This window comes from Belonocnema kinseyi, chromosome 8, assembly GCF_010883055.1.
Source record: "Belonocnema kinseyi isolate 2016_QV_RU_SX_M_011 chromosome 8, B_treatae_v1, whole genome shotgun sequence".
NCBI classification, from domain to species: Eukaryota; Metazoa; Arthropoda; class Insecta; order Hymenoptera; family Cynipidae; genus Belonocnema; species Belonocnema kinseyi.
The window spans coordinates 32,448,445-32,469,285 of NC_046664.1; the positions used below are offsets into that span (position 1 = coordinate 32,448,445).

General features: G+C 27.1%; 1 protein-coding gene across 3 annotated transcripts in view; it reads right to left on the reverse strand.

Moving 5' to 3' along the window:
- Positions 1-2,974: 2,974 nt before the first annotated feature.
- The window catches only part of LOC117177955 (regulator of microtubule dynamics protein 1-like), a 27,642-nt gene continuing 9,775 nt past the window's right edge, over positions 2,975-20,841 (reverse strand). For all 3 annotated transcript variants that reach the window (XM_033369089.1, XM_033369091.1, XM_033369092.1), the window contains exons 3-6: positions 14,895-15,092; positions 11,394-11,608; positions 8,275-8,513; positions 2,975-4,092 (exon numbers count right to left, since the gene is read on the reverse strand). In XM_033369089.1, the coding sequence (XP_033224980.1) occupies positions 3,829-4,092; positions 8,275-8,513; positions 11,394-11,608; positions 14,895-15,092 (916 nt within the window). In that variant the 3' untranslated portion in view covers positions 2,975-3,828. The remainder of the gene's footprint in view (positions 4,093-8,274; positions 8,514-11,393; positions 11,609-14,894; positions 15,093-20,841) is intronic.

Genomic DNA, 20,841 nt, shown 5'->3' on the forward strand with positions numbered 1-20,841 from the left:
AAGATAATTATAGAAATCCATTATATAATAATTTATTCTCATTATTCGGCAAAGAATTTCGAAAAATTTTCATGTATTTTAAGAGATTAAAGAGTTCCGAGGGATTCGGAAAGATCCCCTTGAATTAAATTAATATTTATTAATTTTTCATTTTAATAATAATGATTCTAATAATATTAATTTAAATTTAATATATTGTTGTATTTATTAATAACGCTTGGATCACAATTTAGGGTGACCAGATGGCTTGATCGGAAAATAAGCATATTATCCATTTCCCATCCCTTCAACTGCCTTCAACCTCGAATTCCCCCAGCCCTAATACAATTTGATCCGCCTTTTCGCTGATCAATTTTTCATTTTCCCTGACCGTTATAAATTTTCCTTTCATGTTAAATAATACATTTTTCTACCAAAGAAATTAATTTTCCACCAAAAAGATTTGATTTCAATCAATAAGATTAATTTTCTACCAATAAAATTAACTTTCAATAAAAATAATTAGAGTTTTAACAACAAAAAATAATAATTTCTAATAAAATACATTAATTTTTAACTAAATAGTTCAATTTTTAACAGAACAAATTAATTTTCAACTAAAATAGGAAATTTTTCTAAACCAAAGAAATGAATTTTCCACCAAGAAGTATAATATTTTACTACAAAAGACGAATTGAAGATAATTTATCAACTAAACACGGAGTAGTTAAATTTTTAGTTAAAAAATTAATTTTCTACCAACAAGATCAATTTTAAACAAAATACATGAATTTTCAACAACGAAAAAAGATACATTTTCAACAAAAAAAGGATTATTTATAAATTTAATTTTTGACCGAAAAAAATAATTTTAAACAAAATAATTAAATTTTAAACCAAAGAAATTGTCAATAAAATACATTTTCAGCTTAAATGTTAAATTTCGAATAAAAAATTAATTAAAACGAAAAGAGGTTTTAACAAAATAGTTCAATTTTCGACAAAAGAAATTAATGTTCAACTTTTCAGTTCAATTTTCAACAAATACGATTAATTTTGTACTAAAAAAGTGTTCTACCAACAAGGTTAATTTCCTAAAACATATTAGAGTTTTCAACAAAATAGATGAATTTTCAGCTATAAAAGATCAATTTTCAACCTAAGATGGATTTTATATTTACAGTTAACAAAATTTATTGATAAAAAACGAATTCATAATAATACATTAAAATTTTTACCCTAAAAAATGAATATTTCAACAAAAAAATTGATATTTTACAACAAAAGATGATTTTCACCTTAAAAAAATCGAATTTTTCACCAAGAAGATTAATATTTTACCAAAAAAGACGAATTTTCAACTATAGAAGATAAACTTTAAACCAAGCAGAGAATAGATAAATTTTTAGTTACAAAATTAATTTTCAATAAAAAATAGGAGTTTTAACTAAATAGATAATTTTTTAACCAAAGAAATTAATGTTCACCTAAAAAGATTAATTTTCAATCAATAAGATTAATTTTGTACCAAAAAAGTTTTCTACCAAGAAGGTTTTTTTTCATAAAACAAATAAGAGTTTTCAACAAAATAGATGAATTGTCAGCCATAAAAGATAAATTTTTAACCTAAGATGGATTTTATATTGACAGTTAACAACATTTATTGATAAAAACCGAATTTATAATAAGATATTAAGATTTCCACCCTAAAAAAATGATTATTTCAACAAGAAGATTGATATTTTACAACAAAAGATGATTTTCACCTTTAAAAAATGAATTTTTCGCCAAGAAGATTAATATTTGGCCCTAAAAGACGAATTTTCAACTCAAGAGGATCAATTTTAAACCAAGGACTGAATAGATCAATTTTTAGTTACAAAATTAATTTTGAATAAAGAAAAGAAATTTTAACAAAATAGTTCGTTTTTTAACCAAAGAAATTAATTTTTAACCATATGATGAATTTTTAATAAAAATAATGTATTTTCTAACATAAAGATTAATTGTCCACTAAAGAAGATAATTTTTGAACAAAATACATGAGTTTTCAACGAAAAAAAGATAAATTTGAAACCAAAACTAGAGTAGTTATATTTTCAGTTAAAAAATTAGGAAATAGTCCATCTAAATTCAAAATAATTTAAGAGAATTCACAAAATAATTCAAAATAATTCAAAATAATGCAATGCAGATAAAACAAAAATAAAATAATTAATGAAAATCCAAAGGAAATGAAAATAATTCAACGCAATTAAAAAGAATTAAAAAATGCAAGGAAATTGAAAATAATTTAACAGATTTCGATAAAATCGAAAGGAAATACAAAATACAAGCCTATTAAAAAAATTGTAGGGCCATTAAAAAGCATTCATGTGAATTAAAAAAAACTCGTAGGAATTCAATGTTTTTTTTTTTTAGAAAATTCGAAACAATTCCATATAATTCACTAAATAATTCAAAGTAATTTGAAAGAATCGAGAAGTTCAAGAAATTTAAAAAGAATGCATGGAAATTCAAAAAATTCAAAAGAATTTAAAGAATGGAAGAAAATTAAAAAAAATATATATGTAAATTCGGAAAGATCTATGATAAAAAAGAATGTAAGAAAATTTGAAGAGGAAATTCATAATGATTCACAGCATTTACAGGTTTAAACAAAAATAATTAAATACTTAAATGCAGACGAGTCGCTACTTTAGTCTATAGGATTCAAGAATTTACTTGAATTCAAGAAATTAAGAATTTAAAGTTATGAAGAAGATTTCGAAATAATGCAAATAAATTCAAAATAATTTTAGACAATTCGAAAGAATATAAGGGAATAAAAACAATCCGAGGGTATAAAGAATGCAATTGAACTAATAATAATTCATGTGATTTCTAATTGATTAATACAATTTCAAAATAATTTAGGTGAATTTCTTAAATAATTTGAGAGCTTCAAAAGTTTACATAAATAGAAGAGACAGGTAAAAGAATAATAACAAAGTAATTTGTTCGGTGAATCGTATATTTTCCATCTTCGACATTCACCATTGTATTTACAAACAGAATTTTATAGATTCTATGATGTTTTTTTACATTAAATATTTTAATAAAATCAATAACAAGAAAGTACTCATCACAATTTGCATATTTGGAGGAATAAAATATTTAATATGTTGGTTTACAGATTTACACTATCGCTACTTACGGTATGAGCTTATTTCTGCATATTTTCCACCTGCCTAATTATTTACCCACACTTAAAGTCATTAATAAAATCTTGCACAAATATTAGACGAATTTGAAAACAGAAATTTAGGAAGGCCCAAACGCGAGTTTGGAGTTATAAAGTAAAATAGGACGAAGAATAAATAAAGTTTGCTAGGGTGTGATAAAAACTACAGATAAAAAAATTCTAGACTTGAATAAAAAAACAATTAAGTTTAAAAAATCGAAAATCCCTGTACCTTGTGCTGTTCAACAGACACCCTAAAAATTGCTATTCTCATGAATTCATTATTTAAATAAAGTCATACGTATAAAAGGAAAAATAAAATATAATTAAGAAAACAAATAATCGGAAGTTACTTTCATAAAAAATATACCAAAAACCCTATCAATTTACAGGAATTTGTAGCACAATCAAAAACATCCTGCAGCTTATCGTAAATATTTTTAAAAAACTCGATTTTAGTCGAGCTACCCGAGATCCGAGGGCTTAGTTCATATATCATGCTATCTAATATCCTGCTAGGCTTTATATTTTGTGATAGTTTATGTCTTATGATATCACGCTCCTCGTTTAATATGACATTTATAAAATATGGAATGATCATATGCACATCCTAGCACTCTTATCGACTATGAAAGATATCCTGAATATTTGTCCAAAAGTTCTTTCACTTCCTTTAAAATTTGGGGTTCATCGTCGCTCGTTGGCAGTTCGTATATTTGATTTAAATATTCGACGCCCTCTTTGTATTGACCTAGTGCTATGTGGGATTTTCCAAGGTAAAGTTTATTCTGGAGGAAAGGTTCTTTCGCCAGACTTTCTGCTCGCTTGAAATACACAATCGCATCTTCATAGGAAGCACTTGGAGGCTGGGCAAATAACGTTGCCGCGACCTATATATAAATTTGAATAGTTAAAACTGAAATTAGAAATTTCGCAATTAGAATAATATCCGTAAAATGGTTTATTTTCAGTTTTTAATCATTTAAACAAAATGAGACAAGTTTTTATCAGAAAAATACTACATTCACATTTATTTATTTAAGCCAGATTATTTATAAGCATTTCAGAGAAAAATATGTCTTATTTATGGAAAATATCAAATATAAAATATGATGATTGCAATATGAAATCGAAGAACTTCAAGCAAATGCAAAATACTTAAAATTGAATTCAAAAGAATTCAAAGGAATTAAAAATAATTCAAAACCTTAAGAGAGAATACAACGGGATTCAAAAGAATTAAAGAGAATTCGAAATATATCTAAGAGAATTTTCCCAATAATTCAAGACACGAAAAGAATTCAATAAGATTTAAAAAAAGTTCAATGGAATTAAAAAGAATAGAACGAAATTAAATGAATGCGAGAAAATTGAGAAGAATATAAGAAAATTCAAAAAAGACTTTTTAAAAATCGTAAGAATTAAAGACAATTCAGAAAGAGGGGTTTAAAAAAGAATTCAAAGGAATTAAAAATAATCCAAACCCTCAAGAAAGAATGCAACAGAATTTAAAAAAATTAAAGAAAATTCGAAAGATATTTATAGAATTTTCCCAATAATTCAAGATACGAAAATAAATAAGATAAAAAAATGCAATGGAATTAAAAAGATTATAAGGAACTTAAAACGAATTCAAGACAATTTCGAAGAATATACGAAAATTCAAAAGACTTTTTAAAAATCGCAAGAATTCAAGATAATTCAGAGACAGGTGTTTAAAAGAAATAAAAATAATCCAAACCATTAAAAAGAATGCAATGGAATTCAAAAGAATTTTAAAAAATTCGAAAGATATTTAGAGAATTTTCCCAAAAATTCAAGACTTCAAAAGAATTCAATAAGATTTTAAAAAATTGCAATGAAATTAAAAAGAATACAAGGAACTTAAAGCGAATTCAACAAAATTCAGAAGAATATAAGAAAATTCAAAAGACTATTTAAAAATCGTAAGAATTCAAAATATTTCAGAAACAGGTGTCCAAATTCATTTTCAGACTTCAAAGCACAAAATGTTCTCGAAACAGAGGGAATAGAGCGATTTTTCACGTAAATAGGGAAATAAATTTTTCAAAAAATTCCAAATAAATTATAAAAAAAACCAATCGATGAATTTTTAACCAAATAGTTGAATTTTCAACTTGCGCAGATGCATTTTCAGTTCAAAATATACATTTTCAACAAAAACTGGAACAGTTACATTTTTAGTTATAAAATATAACCCGCAAACAATAAAAACCCAAACGAATATTTAAAAAAATAGTGAAACCTTGAACCAAAGAGATGAATTATCAACTAAAATGATGAATCTTTAATGAAAACATTTTTCAACAAGAGTATAAAATTCAACTAAACAGTTGAATTGTTATCTAAATAAAGATAAATTTTTAACCCAAACGTTGCATTTTTACTAAAAAAGGTAAAATTTTAACCAAAAATTGAATCGTTTAATTTTCTGTTTAAAAAATTGATATTTAACCAAACTGATCTTAACGCACCATATAATAGTTGAATTAATAGAAAAAAAACGTATTTCAAACCAAATAGTTGATTCTTCAACCAAAAACGCTTATGCAAATGTAAAAAAAATTAAAGCAAATTGTTGAATTTGCAAGCCAAAAGCACGAACTTTTTACAAAACATTTCAATTTTTAATTCCAAATTACGAATTTTTAACAGAAAAATTAATTTTCTAACAAAGAGTTGAATTTTCAAAAAAAAATGTTGAAGGTAAATTTGCAACCAAGAACTTTTCTACAAAAAGAAAGCGATAAATTTTCAATCCAAAAAGAGGAAATTGCAATAAAACAATTATAACTAAATAGTTGAATTTTCAACCAAATAGTTAAAATTTAAGCAAAAGAGGACGAATTTTCAACCAAGAACGATTTTTTAATCAGGAAGAAAAATAAATTTGAACCAAATCTTGAATTTTCAATAAAGAAAGATTAATTTTCAACTAAGAGAGATGAATTTTCAACCTAAAAGGATGATTTAAAAAAAAAAGAAATGAAAAAAAATTTGAATTTTCGAAAAGAAAGATGACTCTAACCAAATATTCTGATTTTATATTTTTTTAAATTATAATTAATAATAAATTAATTGATAATTAATGGAGTTTACAATCTACAAAAAAGTTCAACCAAACTGTTTAATTTTAAAATTAAAAAAAAACAGTTTTGTTCAAAACACTTGAATTGTCAACCCAAAATTAATAATTTTTTTCAAAAAAAGTTCATTTTCAACAAAAAAGTTAAATTTATAGCCAACTAATTGAATTTACAACTTAGAATAATACATTTTCAAACAAAAAGTTGAACTTTCATGAAAATAGCTGAATTTTGAACTTTAAAAGAATATGAATTTTCAATCCGAAATTAAGAATTTTTCACGACAAAGTTCATTTTCAACAAAATAGTTTAATTTATAACCAAATAATTGATTTTGCAAACTATAAAGATGTATTTTCAACCAAATAGTTGAATTTTGAGCTGTACAAATATGAATTGTCAACCAAACGGACGAATTTTTAAACAAAACAGATTAAACTTCAAGCAAAAGCAATTAGATTTTCAACCAAGTAGCTGAATTTTGAAATCAAAAGAACGAGGTTTCTATCCAAAAAAGATGAATTTCCAACAAAAGAGTTACATTTCTTTACCAAAAAATATTACTTTCTAACAAAATAATAGAATTTCCAAAGATATATTAAAAAAAAGTCGAGTTTTCAACTAAAAATTATCAATTTTTCCCCATAGTTTAACTTTTAAATATATAAAAATTCCACTAACAACGGAAGTCCAATTTACAGTTTAAAGCATTAATTTTCAACTAAGGAAAAAGAACAATTTTAACAAAATAGTTAAATATTGAATAATAAAATGAATTGTATAAAAAAATTTCAACTTTCAATCAACTAATAACATTTTTAACAAAAGGGATGAATTCTGATCTAAAAATATAATAGACTTTTCAATTAAAAAGAATTAGCTTTCAATAAAAAATAATTCAGTTTTCTTATTACGAAAAAATGAAAAAGGGAAGGTTTCTTGAAAACAGAGAAAAAAGAAGAATTGTTTAAAAAGGAGAAAAGATACATTTTCAACCAATAAGATTAAGTTTCTACAAAAAAAAGATGGATTTTTCACATAATACATGAATTAACAACAAAATAGTTAAATTTGTAACCAAAGAAATGAATTTTCAAAAGATTCTTTAACCCAAAAAAATAGTTTTCTAGCAAGATGGTTAATTTCCTTAAAAAAATACGATTTTTCAACAAAACAGATAAATTTTCAACCAAAAAAGATCAATTTTCTACCAAGAATGGATTTTATATGTACAATTAACAAAATTTATTTATAAAAAACGAATTTTCAATAAGATATTGAAATTTTAAAACGTAGATTTTTATTGTTCTCCCAAAAAAATCAATTTTTCACCAAGAAGATTAATATTTTACCGCAAAAGATTATTTTCCAACAAAATAGTTAAATTTTTAACAATTGTAATAAATTTACACCTAAAAAATATGAATTTTTCATCAAGAAGATGAATATTTTACCACAAAATACGAATGTCCAACAAAGCAGTTACTTGTTTTTTTAATCAGAAAATATTACTTTTTAACAAAATAGTTGAATTTTCAACCTCCCAAGAGATATCTTTAACCAAAATGATGAATATTAAATATATATTTGTAGTTTTAACTAAAAACGATTAATTTTCAATAAAAAATGAAATAGTTCAATTTTCAGTTGAGAAAATTAATTTTTTTTAAACAGAAATGTTCAATAAATTAGTTCAATATTCGAGAATAAAATTAATTCTATAGAAAATTGTTCAACTTTCATTTAAGTAATAGAATGCTTAATAAAAAGGGATGAATTCTGACCCAAAAATATAATAGTAGACTTTTTAATTTAAAAAAATTAACTTTCAACCCAAAATAGTTGAATTTTCTTTTTAGGAAAGATCGAAAAAAGGGGAGGTTTCTTGAAATCACGGGAAAAATAGGAATTTCTTAAAAAGGGAGAAAAGAAGGGAATAGGGGACAGAAAATGAAGTCTGCTTACCTTTCTTTCAATCCAGGTTAATGTCGATATTTCGTATTTGAATCTACCAAGAAGATGTTGTATAGTGCTATCTTCAGGTCGAAGTTCCAAAGCTTTCTCTACATATTCTGCAAAAAGATACCCATCCATGATTTTTTCTTTCGTCTTCATAAACTTTCCTCTCAATCCGACTAGAACCGCGTACCATTTATAGAGATCCGCGTGGGGAACTCCAAGAACTGCCTCGCAGGCTGTGATACCTGAATTTAAATTTAATTATTTAGGGTGTCCAGTGATTCTTAGGGACAAAATTCACGACCTTTTCCAGGTCAAGAATTCAAGTTTTTCCCGTTCTCCTTTTTTTACATCAAATAATGAAATATCCGTTTTTTATACATGTAAAAAAATTAGCCGCTTCATTTTTGTATTTGCCAACAATTTTTAAAGAAAGCAGAACCATAAATAAATTCTTAATTTTTTGCGAATATAAGTCGTTTTTGTGAAATCTTTGGGAATATTTTGTAATCTTTGTGAATTCATTGAAATCTTTTAAGTAATTAAAATTGTTGCGAAATCTTGAAATTTATGTGAAATCTTTGAGAAACTTTTTGGAATTTTAAAACATTTTTGTAAAATCTTTGAAAGTTTAAAAATCCTTTAAATCTTTGAAATCTTTGTGAAATTTTTCTTAACCTTTATTTGTGAAATCTTTTCTGTTCGTTTGAAATAATCGAAATCTTTAAACACCTCAAATTTGTTGAAACTTTTCCAAATCGTTTAAAATCCTTATGAACTCTTTCAAATGTTTGTGAAATCTTTCTGAAATCTTATAAATATCTTGAAAACGTTTAAAATCTTTGAAATGTTTTGAAATCTTTAAAATTCTTGTATTGTTCTCAAATCTTAATGAGATTGTTATGAAATCTTTTTAATATTTGTAAAATCCTTTGTATTCATTTGAAGTAATTGAAATTTTAGAAATCTTTGTAAAATCGTCTCCTGATGAATTCTTTGAAATATTTTCAACCTTTACGAAACATTTGGATCAAAAAATTTGAATGTTTTGAGATCTTTGGAAATATTTAGTATTCGTAAAAATCATTAACCTATTTGATATCTTTATAAAATCTTTTGAAATATTCTAAAATGTTTTGAAACTTTTTGAAATCGTTTTAAATCTTTGGGACATTTTCAATGAGATTTAAAAAATCTAACTCCCTGTTCGAATACACAATTTTAATTTTATTCGAAAATGCCCCGTCAAAACTCAAAAACAGAATTCATTCTATTGAAAGATTCCCTGTTGCAGCTCGGAATTTATTTAAATTTTAACATTCCCTGCTCCTGATCCAATTCAAAATTTTTTTCCTTTTCGAAAATTTCCAGTACTTGCTCGGAGCTTTTTAAAATTCGAAAATTCCCGGGTTCCAAGTCAAAATTATTATTAAAAGTCTTTCACAACTTCTAAATATCTTTTAAAATTATTCGAATTTAAGTAATTTTTCAAAACAAAAATCATTTTCAATTTTCCTAACAATATTAAAATATATTATCCTTTTGAAGTCTGTTAAAATTCTTAAAAAGATTATAAATTTTTGGTTCAAAATCTGCCAAAATCAACATTTTGTTTTAAATTAGGCCGTGGCATGAATAATTTTGAATTTTTTTAAATCTTCTAAATATCTCTTTAACTTACTCGAATTTTTTCTAAGAATAATAGGAGTTCAAGTGTTATTTATAACATAAACATTTAACAATTTGACATACAAATTAAATTTTGTTAAACAGAATAATAAAATTGTAACTTTCAAAGTTCAGTTTTTTTGTTTAGTTGTGAATATTTAGATTATAATTACTGATTTTAAATGAAGAGTCAGATATTTCTAAATATTAATTAATTGTTCTTTTCCTCAATTGAAAAATTTCAAATTGCATGGTTTAAGAATGGAATATTTTAGACTGAAATTTAATAAAAGCCTTGAATTACAAATATATTATTTTGAACTTATTCAAAAATTTAAAATAGCTTATAAAGTTTCAATAGGGTGTGCACATTTGTTTAAGAGTTTCCAATTGAAACAGTTTGTTATAAAAAATCTTCGCTTTTAAACGCTTCTAATTTTTAGTTTTGTATGTTTTTAAAACTGCATTGTAAAATTATTTTAAATCTAATGCACGTTTAAAAATCTGAAATAACAAAATTTTAAAGTCAAAGATTTCCGAGTTACGCATTCTAAACCGAATATCATAATTGAAAAAGATCACAATTTAACTCATTATTTAAAAAACCGTTGAAATCAGTTAGGCGAATGTTTTTTTTTTCTCTAAAAATTTGTAAAATTCCCGGTCAAAAAATAAATTCATGCTCATTTCCCGGGTTTTCCCAGACTCATAAAATTCCCGGTCATTTCCTCAAATCGTTCAGATATGCTGTACACGCCTTTTTTTAATCTTTGAATTTCATGAAATCATTGTGATATGTTCAAAATCCTTTAAAATAATTAAAAATCTTTCAAATTTTTAGAAATATTTTGTAACCTTTTGAAATATCATTTACACTCATAAACTGAGTAGTTTCCCTTGAAAAATCCGTTTTATGAACATGGCACATTCTAATTCTGAAACTGAATTAGCATTGAAAATTTCAACTAATAATTTTTCTAATTTGTAAGCTGAATATAACAAAAAGAAGAAATAAAAACTCCTAGAATTATTCACAATATTAAAGTCTGTTTATAGAAATTTATAAAATAATTGGAAATCTACAAAAAATGCTTTGAAATCTCTTTATTTATTCTGTAATGAACAAAAGAAAAATTATTTCTTGACAAAAAACTTTTCAATAGCAAGATTTTTTCTGCACTAGAGGTTTCTTTCATAATAAACTAAAAGATTTAAATCACTCTTCGCATTTGAATAAAATAACTTTTTTAAAAGCAAAAAAAATGATTCAAATTCAAGGTTCTCGGGAAAATTTCAAGCTTGTTGGGAAAAATTCAAGGAGATTTTCAGGCTTTTAAGGTTTAGAATTATGAGACACCTCCTCCTCCTCCTCCTCCTCCTCCTCCTCCTCCTCCTCCTCCTCCTCCTCCTCCTCGTGGATAATTATTTTCAAATCTAAATTTAAAGTTTGAAAATACCTTCGAAGATGAACTCCTTTTGCATCTCAGGGTCACTAACATTAGTAGAACAATCGTGGCAAGCCCTTGCAAGCCTCCAAATAATCTCAATGTCGTTGGGATGTGAACTGGCTAATGATTTTAATTTGTAGTAAATTTCAGTCTGCAAAGCCTTATCTTTCCTGTCCTCGTCGAGACTCGCAAGCGACGATTTCACGCCGTTCACTGCTGCTGTCCTGCATCACTAAACATATACTTTCGTCCTAAGATTTATCGATTCTGATCCCAAAGGTTGTATAATTACATTCAAGTGCCAGAACATTTAATCGATACAATATTCAAAGCAACAGTGATACAATAAAAGCGCAAAATCAGGGCGACAGCAAAATTTCACTTTTTAAATTCATAGCCTAGTGCACTTGCAAAATGTGAAAAAGTGACCAATTTAAGTTAAATAGTGACTAATTTTCAACTCTTATCTACTGAAAAATTTGCATTTAATTACATCTATATTTATCGGCTTGTATTAACAAGATTAGTATCATCAGTCGCGCGCTATGTTCGCGTGTATTTTTTCGATTTAAGGCGAAAAATAACTGATTAAGAAAGTAATTTCACTTTTAACCAAGTCGTTGAATTTTCAACCAAAAACGATAAATTATCATCAAAAAAGATAAATTCTCAACAAAAAATATAATAGCTGGTGTAAAAAATAAAAAATATTTTAATTTCAAATCGATTAAAAAACTAGTTTAATCGTCAAACAAGAAAGATTTTAAGCAAAAAAGTTGAATTTTTAATTAAAAATAGATTAAATTTTTACCAAAACAGATGTATTTTCAAACAAAAGAGATTCATTTTCAACCAACAAAATATTTTTCAATCAAGAAAGAAAAAATGGTAGGCAAATTATAATTTGAAAGCAAAAATCTTTTTTACTACAAAATAATGATTTCGAATAATTATTTATTTTTAAGGCTTGTTTGTTTATTGGCTTTAAGGTGATATAAATATAATTGTCCTAGGTTTCTCGAGGAAATTCAAAACAAGTTTTGAAGATTTCTGATATGTTGAAAAAGTATTTAAGAAATTTCTTTTTATTTTACAAAATTGTATACAAATTTTAAAACAGTTTAAAATATATTCAGGAGTTTCAAAATATTTTTTAATTTGGTCAAAAATTCCACTATTTTGTTGAAAATTTAATAATTATTATTATCTTCTATTATCTTTTATTCTGCTAAAACTTTTAAAAAATCTACATTTTATTTTAAATTTGTTGACATCTGTATATATTAATTTTATTATAAGCTAAGTTAGGGTGACTTCTTTTCATTTCGCTAAAGTCGTTTGCGGCCTAGTTAAAAGAATGTATACTTAACCAGGGTTAGCCACAATTTCCCGGTTGATTTTTCACCATTTATTATAATTATAATTGATTAAGAACTGCTTTATTATATAAATTTAAAAAAGAATTCAACATTTTATAACTCTAATAGTAAGTTAAAATATATAAAGTAAATTATTGTAAAAGTGATTTCAGACTTCACAGGCCAAAATGCTTCGAAAACAGGGAAAGTAGGATGATTTTTCAAGAAAATAGGAGAATAATAGAAGAATAAATTCGTTTAAATAATATTAATGTGGGCAAAACACTTAAACCCGAAAATATAAATTTTCAACAAAGAAGTTATTTTTAACTAAGAAAGATGAGTTTTCAACTAAATAGTTGAACTTCCAACAAAAAATAATTTTCTACTAAACCGTTCCATTTAAAACCAATATAATGAACTTCTAAGCAAAAGAGAGAAATTTGTATTAAAAAAGTTAAACTTTTAACGGAATAGTTAAATTTCCCACTAAAAAAAAGAGAAATTTTCAACAAAAGACTGGAATTTTAAACTAAAAAGGATCAACTCTCAGCAAAAAATTGACTCTTCTTAAATTTTTAGTTAAAAAAATTATTGTTCAATCACAGAGATGATTTTTCAACTAAAATGCTAGAATATTCAACTGGAACAAGTCCAGTTGTAGTTAAAAAAATTAATATTCAACTAAAAAAAAATCAAATCTATCACAAAACAGTTAAAGTTTCAACTGGATTAGTTAAATTGCCATAAAAATTATTATTATTCAGCCAAAGAAAAACTAATTTTCTATTTCAACAAAATACATGAATTTTTAACGAAATAGTTGAACTTTCAACTAAAAAAGACCAATTTTCAACCAAAAATGGAATAGTTGACTTTTAAAGAAAAAAAGAATGATTTTTCAACTAAAATTATGAATCTTGACCTGGAATAGTTGAACTTTTTCCAAAAAGATCAATGTTTAAACAAGAAAATTAATTTTTTGCCATAAAGACGGATTTTCAACTAAAAAAAAGTTCATTTTTTCTATCAAAAATTGTATAGTTACATTTTTGAAACGTTCTACCAAAGACCTGAATTATCAACTACAAAAGATACATTTTTAACCAAAATTGAGCAGTTACATTTTCAGTTAAAAATATATATTTTAAAACGAAATTCAAAAGAATAATTACATTTTCAAACAAAATGATGAATTTTCAACTGAAAATATAATTCTTTAACTGATCTAATTAAATTTTCAATCAAAAACATTTATTTTCATACAGTAAGATTAATTTCTACAAAAAAGACGAATTTTCAATTTAAAAAAATTAAATGTTCAGAAAAAAAGAATAATTTTGAGTAAAAGAGAAAAATTTTTCAAACGAAGAGATACATTTTCAATTTAAATTATGAATCTTCAACCAAAAAAAATAGTCTTTAAGAAAAGAGTTTAACTTTCAATCAATTAATTAAATTTTTCTTCTAAATGAACATAAAATGTAGCAGTTGATATTAACTAAAACGGATATTAATTTTTAATAAAAAAAAGATACATTCGACCAAAAAAGACGAAGTTTGAACATGAATTTAATTTTCAACTACAACAGATTTTTGAACCAGATACTTGAATTATACAATATTATAAACTACATTCAAATAATCATTGCTATTCAATTTTATATTGAAATTTTTAAAAATGAATTACGTTAACCAAAAAATCCCTGACGTTTCCATTATTTTTCAGGTATGTAAATATTTCTTGAAAATTGCAGATTTTCCAGCTTTTCCAGGTAAGGTAGACACTCTGTAAAAAGTGACTTGAAAAAAATCCTAAAAGTTACAGTGTGGCAGCCTTGAACATCAAATACACGCTTTCTAGGTATTTTAAAAATAAAAAATCGCTTCACCTTTCATTAATCTGTCATATTTTAATTCATCTGCTGTCACCCTAGTAAAAAGTATTTAAAACAATATAAAAACTCTGAATTTAAATCTATCACTGAGAAATTCGATATTCTAATAAAAACACTCTACAATAAACAAAACTAAAACTCTTAAGCAAAAAACTAATTTGTAATTATGCCATAACTAAAATAAAATCAAACTAAAGCTCAAAGAATTATAAAACCTCTTAGATCAAACATCAACGGGGTTTAAATCAACGAACCTGTTATCCATATCACCAGCGCCTCCTTCACTGTCCGAACAATCGAAGAATTCATCGTCCCCAATATCTGTTCCTGCTACTGAATAGGCATCTATATCAGTCTCATTGTCAGTTGCAGTATAATCTGTTGCATCTGAAACGGTCTGCCGACTTCCTAACAGTTTTTTCCTCCTGTTCCTCTGCTGTTTCTGTTGCGTCCTAATATTTCAAAGAAAAATAATCAAAATTAATCAACATTAATAAAAAAGAGCCGTCGCGCACCTACAAAAGAATTGCGTAGCTTATGAAGTCGATTACATCGCTCCCTCCCATACTTTCCCTTCCCTATTTCCCCTACTTTTCCTCCCATACTTAACACTTCCCCTACTTCCCTTCCCCACTCCTAATCACCCTCATTTATATTAATTTCACCTACTGACCCTTCACTAACATTCACACACCCTCTCAAATTTTAACTCACTGATTAACTCACTCATTTCCTCTTTCACTTCCCCTAATTTCCTATAACCCCCTCCCCCAATTGTCTGTCCCTTCCCTCCCTTAATTTTTACCACTCCTCCCTTAATTCCCTCTACTCATCTATCATAATTTCCCCTCACGTCCTCTCCTCTAATATCTACTACTAATCACACCCCGGCACATTCACACATATTTACTATGACTTTCCCTGCTTCTCCACTCATTTACTTTCCATAATTTCTCATAAATTCCCCTAACCCCTCCCTCCATTTCCTCTTACGTCCTCTTCCTATAATTCCTATAATTTCCTATAATTTCCCATCACGTATCCTGCTTTTTCACCCCTCATTTCCCCTACTTCCCCTACCATCCTTTTCCCTCCTTATACTTTCTTGGAAGAAAGTACGACGACCGAAACCATAAGGGTTTCTACCCGGGGCTGCAAAAACCCTTTGGAAATTAGGATGAAAGCCACAAAGTGACTGCGAAGATTTTCTTTCTTGTAGATTTCTATATCTTCGAAATAAATAAAAAATAAAGGCCGTTTTCAGGTTTTCCAGGATAAAAAAAAATTTCTTGGTATGCTTTTTTGATAGTGGAAAAATATTTTTCATGAAACACACAAACTGCAGGTCTAATGGAATAAAGAAAAACTAATATGCGAAATTTCTTATACTTTTTTTATCCAATAATTTGTTGCTGTTGATATAATCAAAGTGCGTTCAATTCCGTATGGAATGATCTTTTTATTAGAATTGGTAGAAACTGAATGATCAAATTTTAAGTTAAATTTAATTTTAAAGAAAATAATAAAATTTTCAATAAAATAGTTGCATTTTTAACAAAATTGTTAAATATTGAACCTACAAAGATGAAATACAACTACAACCCAAAAACAGTTGAATTTTCAACGAAATAATTGAATTAATTGAATTTTTATATGTCAGTTTAATTCTTAACAAGAAAGCTGAATTTTGAATCCAAAATACAGAACTTGTTGTGCGAATAGACGAATTTTCAACAAAACACCTTAATTTTCAATAAAAAATGGATGAATTTTCACCAAATACTTGAAGATGCAACAAAATAATTGAATTTTTAACCAAATACTGGAATCTTCTACCTACAAAAATTAATCTTTAACCAAATAGTCGAATGTGGAATAAAAAAATATATCAATTCTACTAAAAATGGTGCAAGATCGACACGTAAAGTTGAATTATCAGCAAAAAGACGAATTCTTAACGACAAATGTAACAGTTTATATTTCAATAAAAAAACGAATTATAAATAATTAGCAAATTTGCAACTAAAGAAGATAAATTTTTAGTAAAAAAAAAATGTCAGCAACATAGTTGAATTTCCAACCAAAGAGATTAATTTTCAATTAAAATTATGAAACTTCAAAAATAAGAAAATAATCATTTTTAACAAAGTAGTTCAAGTTTCAACCCAGAAGTTAAATTTTCTGGCCAAAAAGACGAATTTTAAACAATTTAAATTGTTCAGTCGTAAAAGAAAAAAAATTCATCAAAATTGTTGAATTTTCAAGCCAAAGAACGATTTGTTTGTAATACATTTTCAACCCGAAAATATGAATTTTCTACGAAAAAATTCATTTCAACCATATAGTTGCAGTTTTAATTAAAAAGAGGAAATTTCAACCAAAAAGATTAGTTTTAGACCAAAAAAGACGAATATTTAACTAAAAAATGTTTTTAAAAAATGGAAAAGGTACGACTTTTACCCAAGTAGTTGACTTTTCAATTAACAAAAAATATCAAGTTTCAGCCAAAAATAAAAGTGGAAGAGGAAAATATTTATCTAAGCAGGTGAATTTGTCATCCAAAGAAACGAATTTTTTTTTTAAATAGTTGAATTTTCATCCAGAAAATATGAATTTTCAGCTCAAACGATTACAACTAGAAGAAAACGAATTTTCAAAAAAGTAGTTTATAATTCAGCCAATAATAAAATAAATTTTCGGCAACTTATTTAAACTTTCAATCAAGATAAATATCCAACAAATATGATCAAATTTATACTCAAACAGTTAAATTTTCCATTAAAAAAATTAACCTTCATCAATAAAAAAGTGAATTTTCAACCAAAACATGATTTCTTCATGAAAATAATAAAGCTTAAAAAAGTAATACAGTGATTTAATCTTCAGCCAAGTCATGGAATTTTCTACGAAAAATATTAATTCTCCAGGAATAATGTAATAGTATATATTTAAAATAAAATAGATGACTTTCTAATTGTTGAATTTGGAACCAAATGATAAAATTCTTAAGTCAAAGTATAGAATCGCCAGTAGAAAGCAACGGAAAAATAAATGAATACAAAAATATATAAGGCATATAAATGGCTAACAAGAATAACAAGACTAACAAGAAAAACTTCATTTTCAAAATTCCCCAACTTTACTCTGATCAATTTTTAATTTTACTAGCCATTAATATTCAAATACCAGGACTTGGTTAGGTGGAGTGGAAGTGTGCGAATGTGTGTCCATATCGACGGAAGTATTTATAAAGAATTGCGGTTATTGTATGATATTATATGGTGTGAGTAGTGATTATTAAGTGCAATAAAAGTAGACTGATAAGTGAGATTAAAAAGTGACGTTTAAAAAGGTATTTGTATTTTATTATTGGCGATATACGTAAGGAGTTAAAATTTATAGGTTAGATCGAAAAAGTATTAAAATGGCAGAAAACGAGGGAAACAAGGAACTGGTCACGAAGTTAGGTGTAACAGCAGCAAATGGCGCGAAGTTTAATAAAAATACCGATATCGATAGAGACAAGACTGAAAAAACTGAAACAACTGAAAATAACCTAGATAAGACAGACAAGACGAAACAACGGGGTAGAGGGAGACCACCAAAAGAAGAAAAACTAGTAAGAGAAGCTCAAAATAACAAAAAGATAGATGAGATATTCCAAGCTTCGGAAAAAACAGGGACAGAATCAACGATACAGAATACAATAAATGCACCAAATACAGAGCAGGCAAAACAGGAAGAGAAAAATTTAGAAAAGGAGAAAAACAAATTTGATTTCCCAAATTCAGTGTTAGGTGGGAATTGGGAAACAGCTTTAAAGTATTTCTGGCATCACATGCAGGACATTAAATTTGGGAACCGTCAAATGAAATTACAATTAGAGAAGGAAAAGGAGAATCGAGAAAAAGAAATAAGACATTTAAACGAAGAATTGAAAAGGAAAACAGAAGAATGGGAAAAAGAAAGAACAGTTTTAAGAAGTAAATTAAATGAAATTAACTCCATCGTTGGGATCAAAGGGAACAGCCAGGTTATAGAGGAAACAATTAAGGCAAAAGTAGTGGAGATTGAAAATAAAATAAGGAAAGAAAATGACTCAATTCAAACGGGGAACTCGGTGGTCAATAGGGGAAAGGAGGAGTACACATACAATAGAGACTTTTTGGAGATAAAAAGAGCATTTGAAGCGCAGGAGAAAAGGGAAAGGAAAAACAATGTAGTGATAAGAGGACTGCATGCAGAAGGAACTGACAAAAAAGCAGAGGTAAAGGCGTTCTTTAAAAATGAACTAGACCTAGATGTAGAAATTATATGGGCAACAGCAGTAGGATTTAGTAAAAAGAAAACAGTAATAGCGAAAATAGGTAGCAGGGAAGAAAAGCTATCGATCATGGAAAGGAAAAAAGTATTAAGTGGTAAGAAGATTTTTATTGATCATGATCTCATCAAAGAAGAAAGGAGAATACAAAGGAAAATAGTAGAAATAGCCAGGACTGAAAGAGAACAGGGTAAGGAGGTAAAGTTAGGATACCAAAAATTGAGGGTTAATCAAGTTTGGATAAGTTGGAGGGACCTGGAGATGAGTCAGAGAAGGAAAGATACAAATTTTCAGTAATCCCAACGACCTTGAACCAAGAAAAAAGAAAGGGTGCGAGAGCAGGGGGGTGCAAATTTCTTTTTTGGAATGTAGCTGGTGTTAGGAACAAAGACAGGGACTTCTGGAATTTTATAAAAAGTTTTGATTATGTTGGATTAACAGAGACTCGGATTGAGGAGAAGGATTGGGCGAGATTCAGGCAACTGTTACCTAAGGGATTTAATTGGGTGTGTCAATTTGCCAAGAGAGAAAACAAGAAAGGAAGAGCAAGTGGAGGTATCATTACAGGAACCAGGAGAGAAATAATAGAAATAGAAGGAGCAGAGGATTTTAAAGGGGCTCTGGACAGCAAAATTACTCTAGGAAATGAAACCTGGAATATATGGACAATATACTGCAAAGACAAGATTAAAGAGTTGACAGCTAGACTGGATGATGAAATAGAGGATAAAGGGAATGCAAATTTGCTAATCGGAGGAGACTTTAATGCAAGGACGGGAACAAAGTGAGCAATTTACAGAGGAGCAGAAGAGGAAGAAGTAAAAAGAGCATCTAAGGACAAAGTAGCTAATACGGAAGGAGATCAGCTAATGAAGTTAGTCGAACGCAAAGGATGGTGTATATTAAATGGGAACTTAGAAGGTGACAATCAAGGAGAATTTACATATGTGGGTAACTCGGGTAAGAAGAGGGGAAAGGGGTCATCAGTAATTGATTACACTATAACTAACTATGAAGGTTTGGATAAGATAGAAGATTTTAAAATAATTGACAGAATAGAATCAGATCATCAGCCAATGGGGTGTATATTAAAAACGGAACTTGTCAGAGCGAACCAATGTTGTCAACAGATACCAGAAAAAGAGATTGTGGTATGGGACAATGAAATTAAGATCGATTATAATGTAAAAATGAGTGCTGGCGTTTATTCAAAAAATGATCTAATGGAAGAATGGAATACTTTTGCAAACAAAGTGAACAGCGCCATGAAAAAGAAAAAGGTTAAGTCAATCAGATTTGAATTAGGGCATAAAACTTGGTGGGATAAGGAATGTTCACGAAAAAAGAGGAAGGTAAAGAAGTTATACAAGAAATGGAAAGATAATAAAGGTTCGTGGGAAGCTTACGCTCATAAAAGATCAGAGTTCAGGAAAATGTGCGAAGATAAGGTAAAGAAAAGAAAGGATGACGAATTAGAAGAGATAAAAAATGCAAAAACGGAGAAAGATATTTGGAAGTATATAAATAAAGAAAGGAAGAAAAAGAATAGCATTAGTAGTGAAATAAAGATGAAGGACTGGGAAAATCACTTCATGGACCACTTAGAAGGAACAGAAGCTCATTCTACAACGCAAGAGAAAAGGAATAACCTACAGGAAGATGAATCCGACCTTAGCGACGAAGAAATTAATGACCAAATTAAGAAACTGAGAATAAAGAAAGCACCAGGAGAAGATGAAATACCGAATGAAGCATGGGTATATTTAGAAGGGGATGGAAAAAGGAAACTTTTTGAACTGATAAGAAGAGTGTGGAATGGAGAAGGCTTCCCGAATAGTTGGAGGAAAGGGATTATTGCGCCGATATTCAAGAAAGGAGAA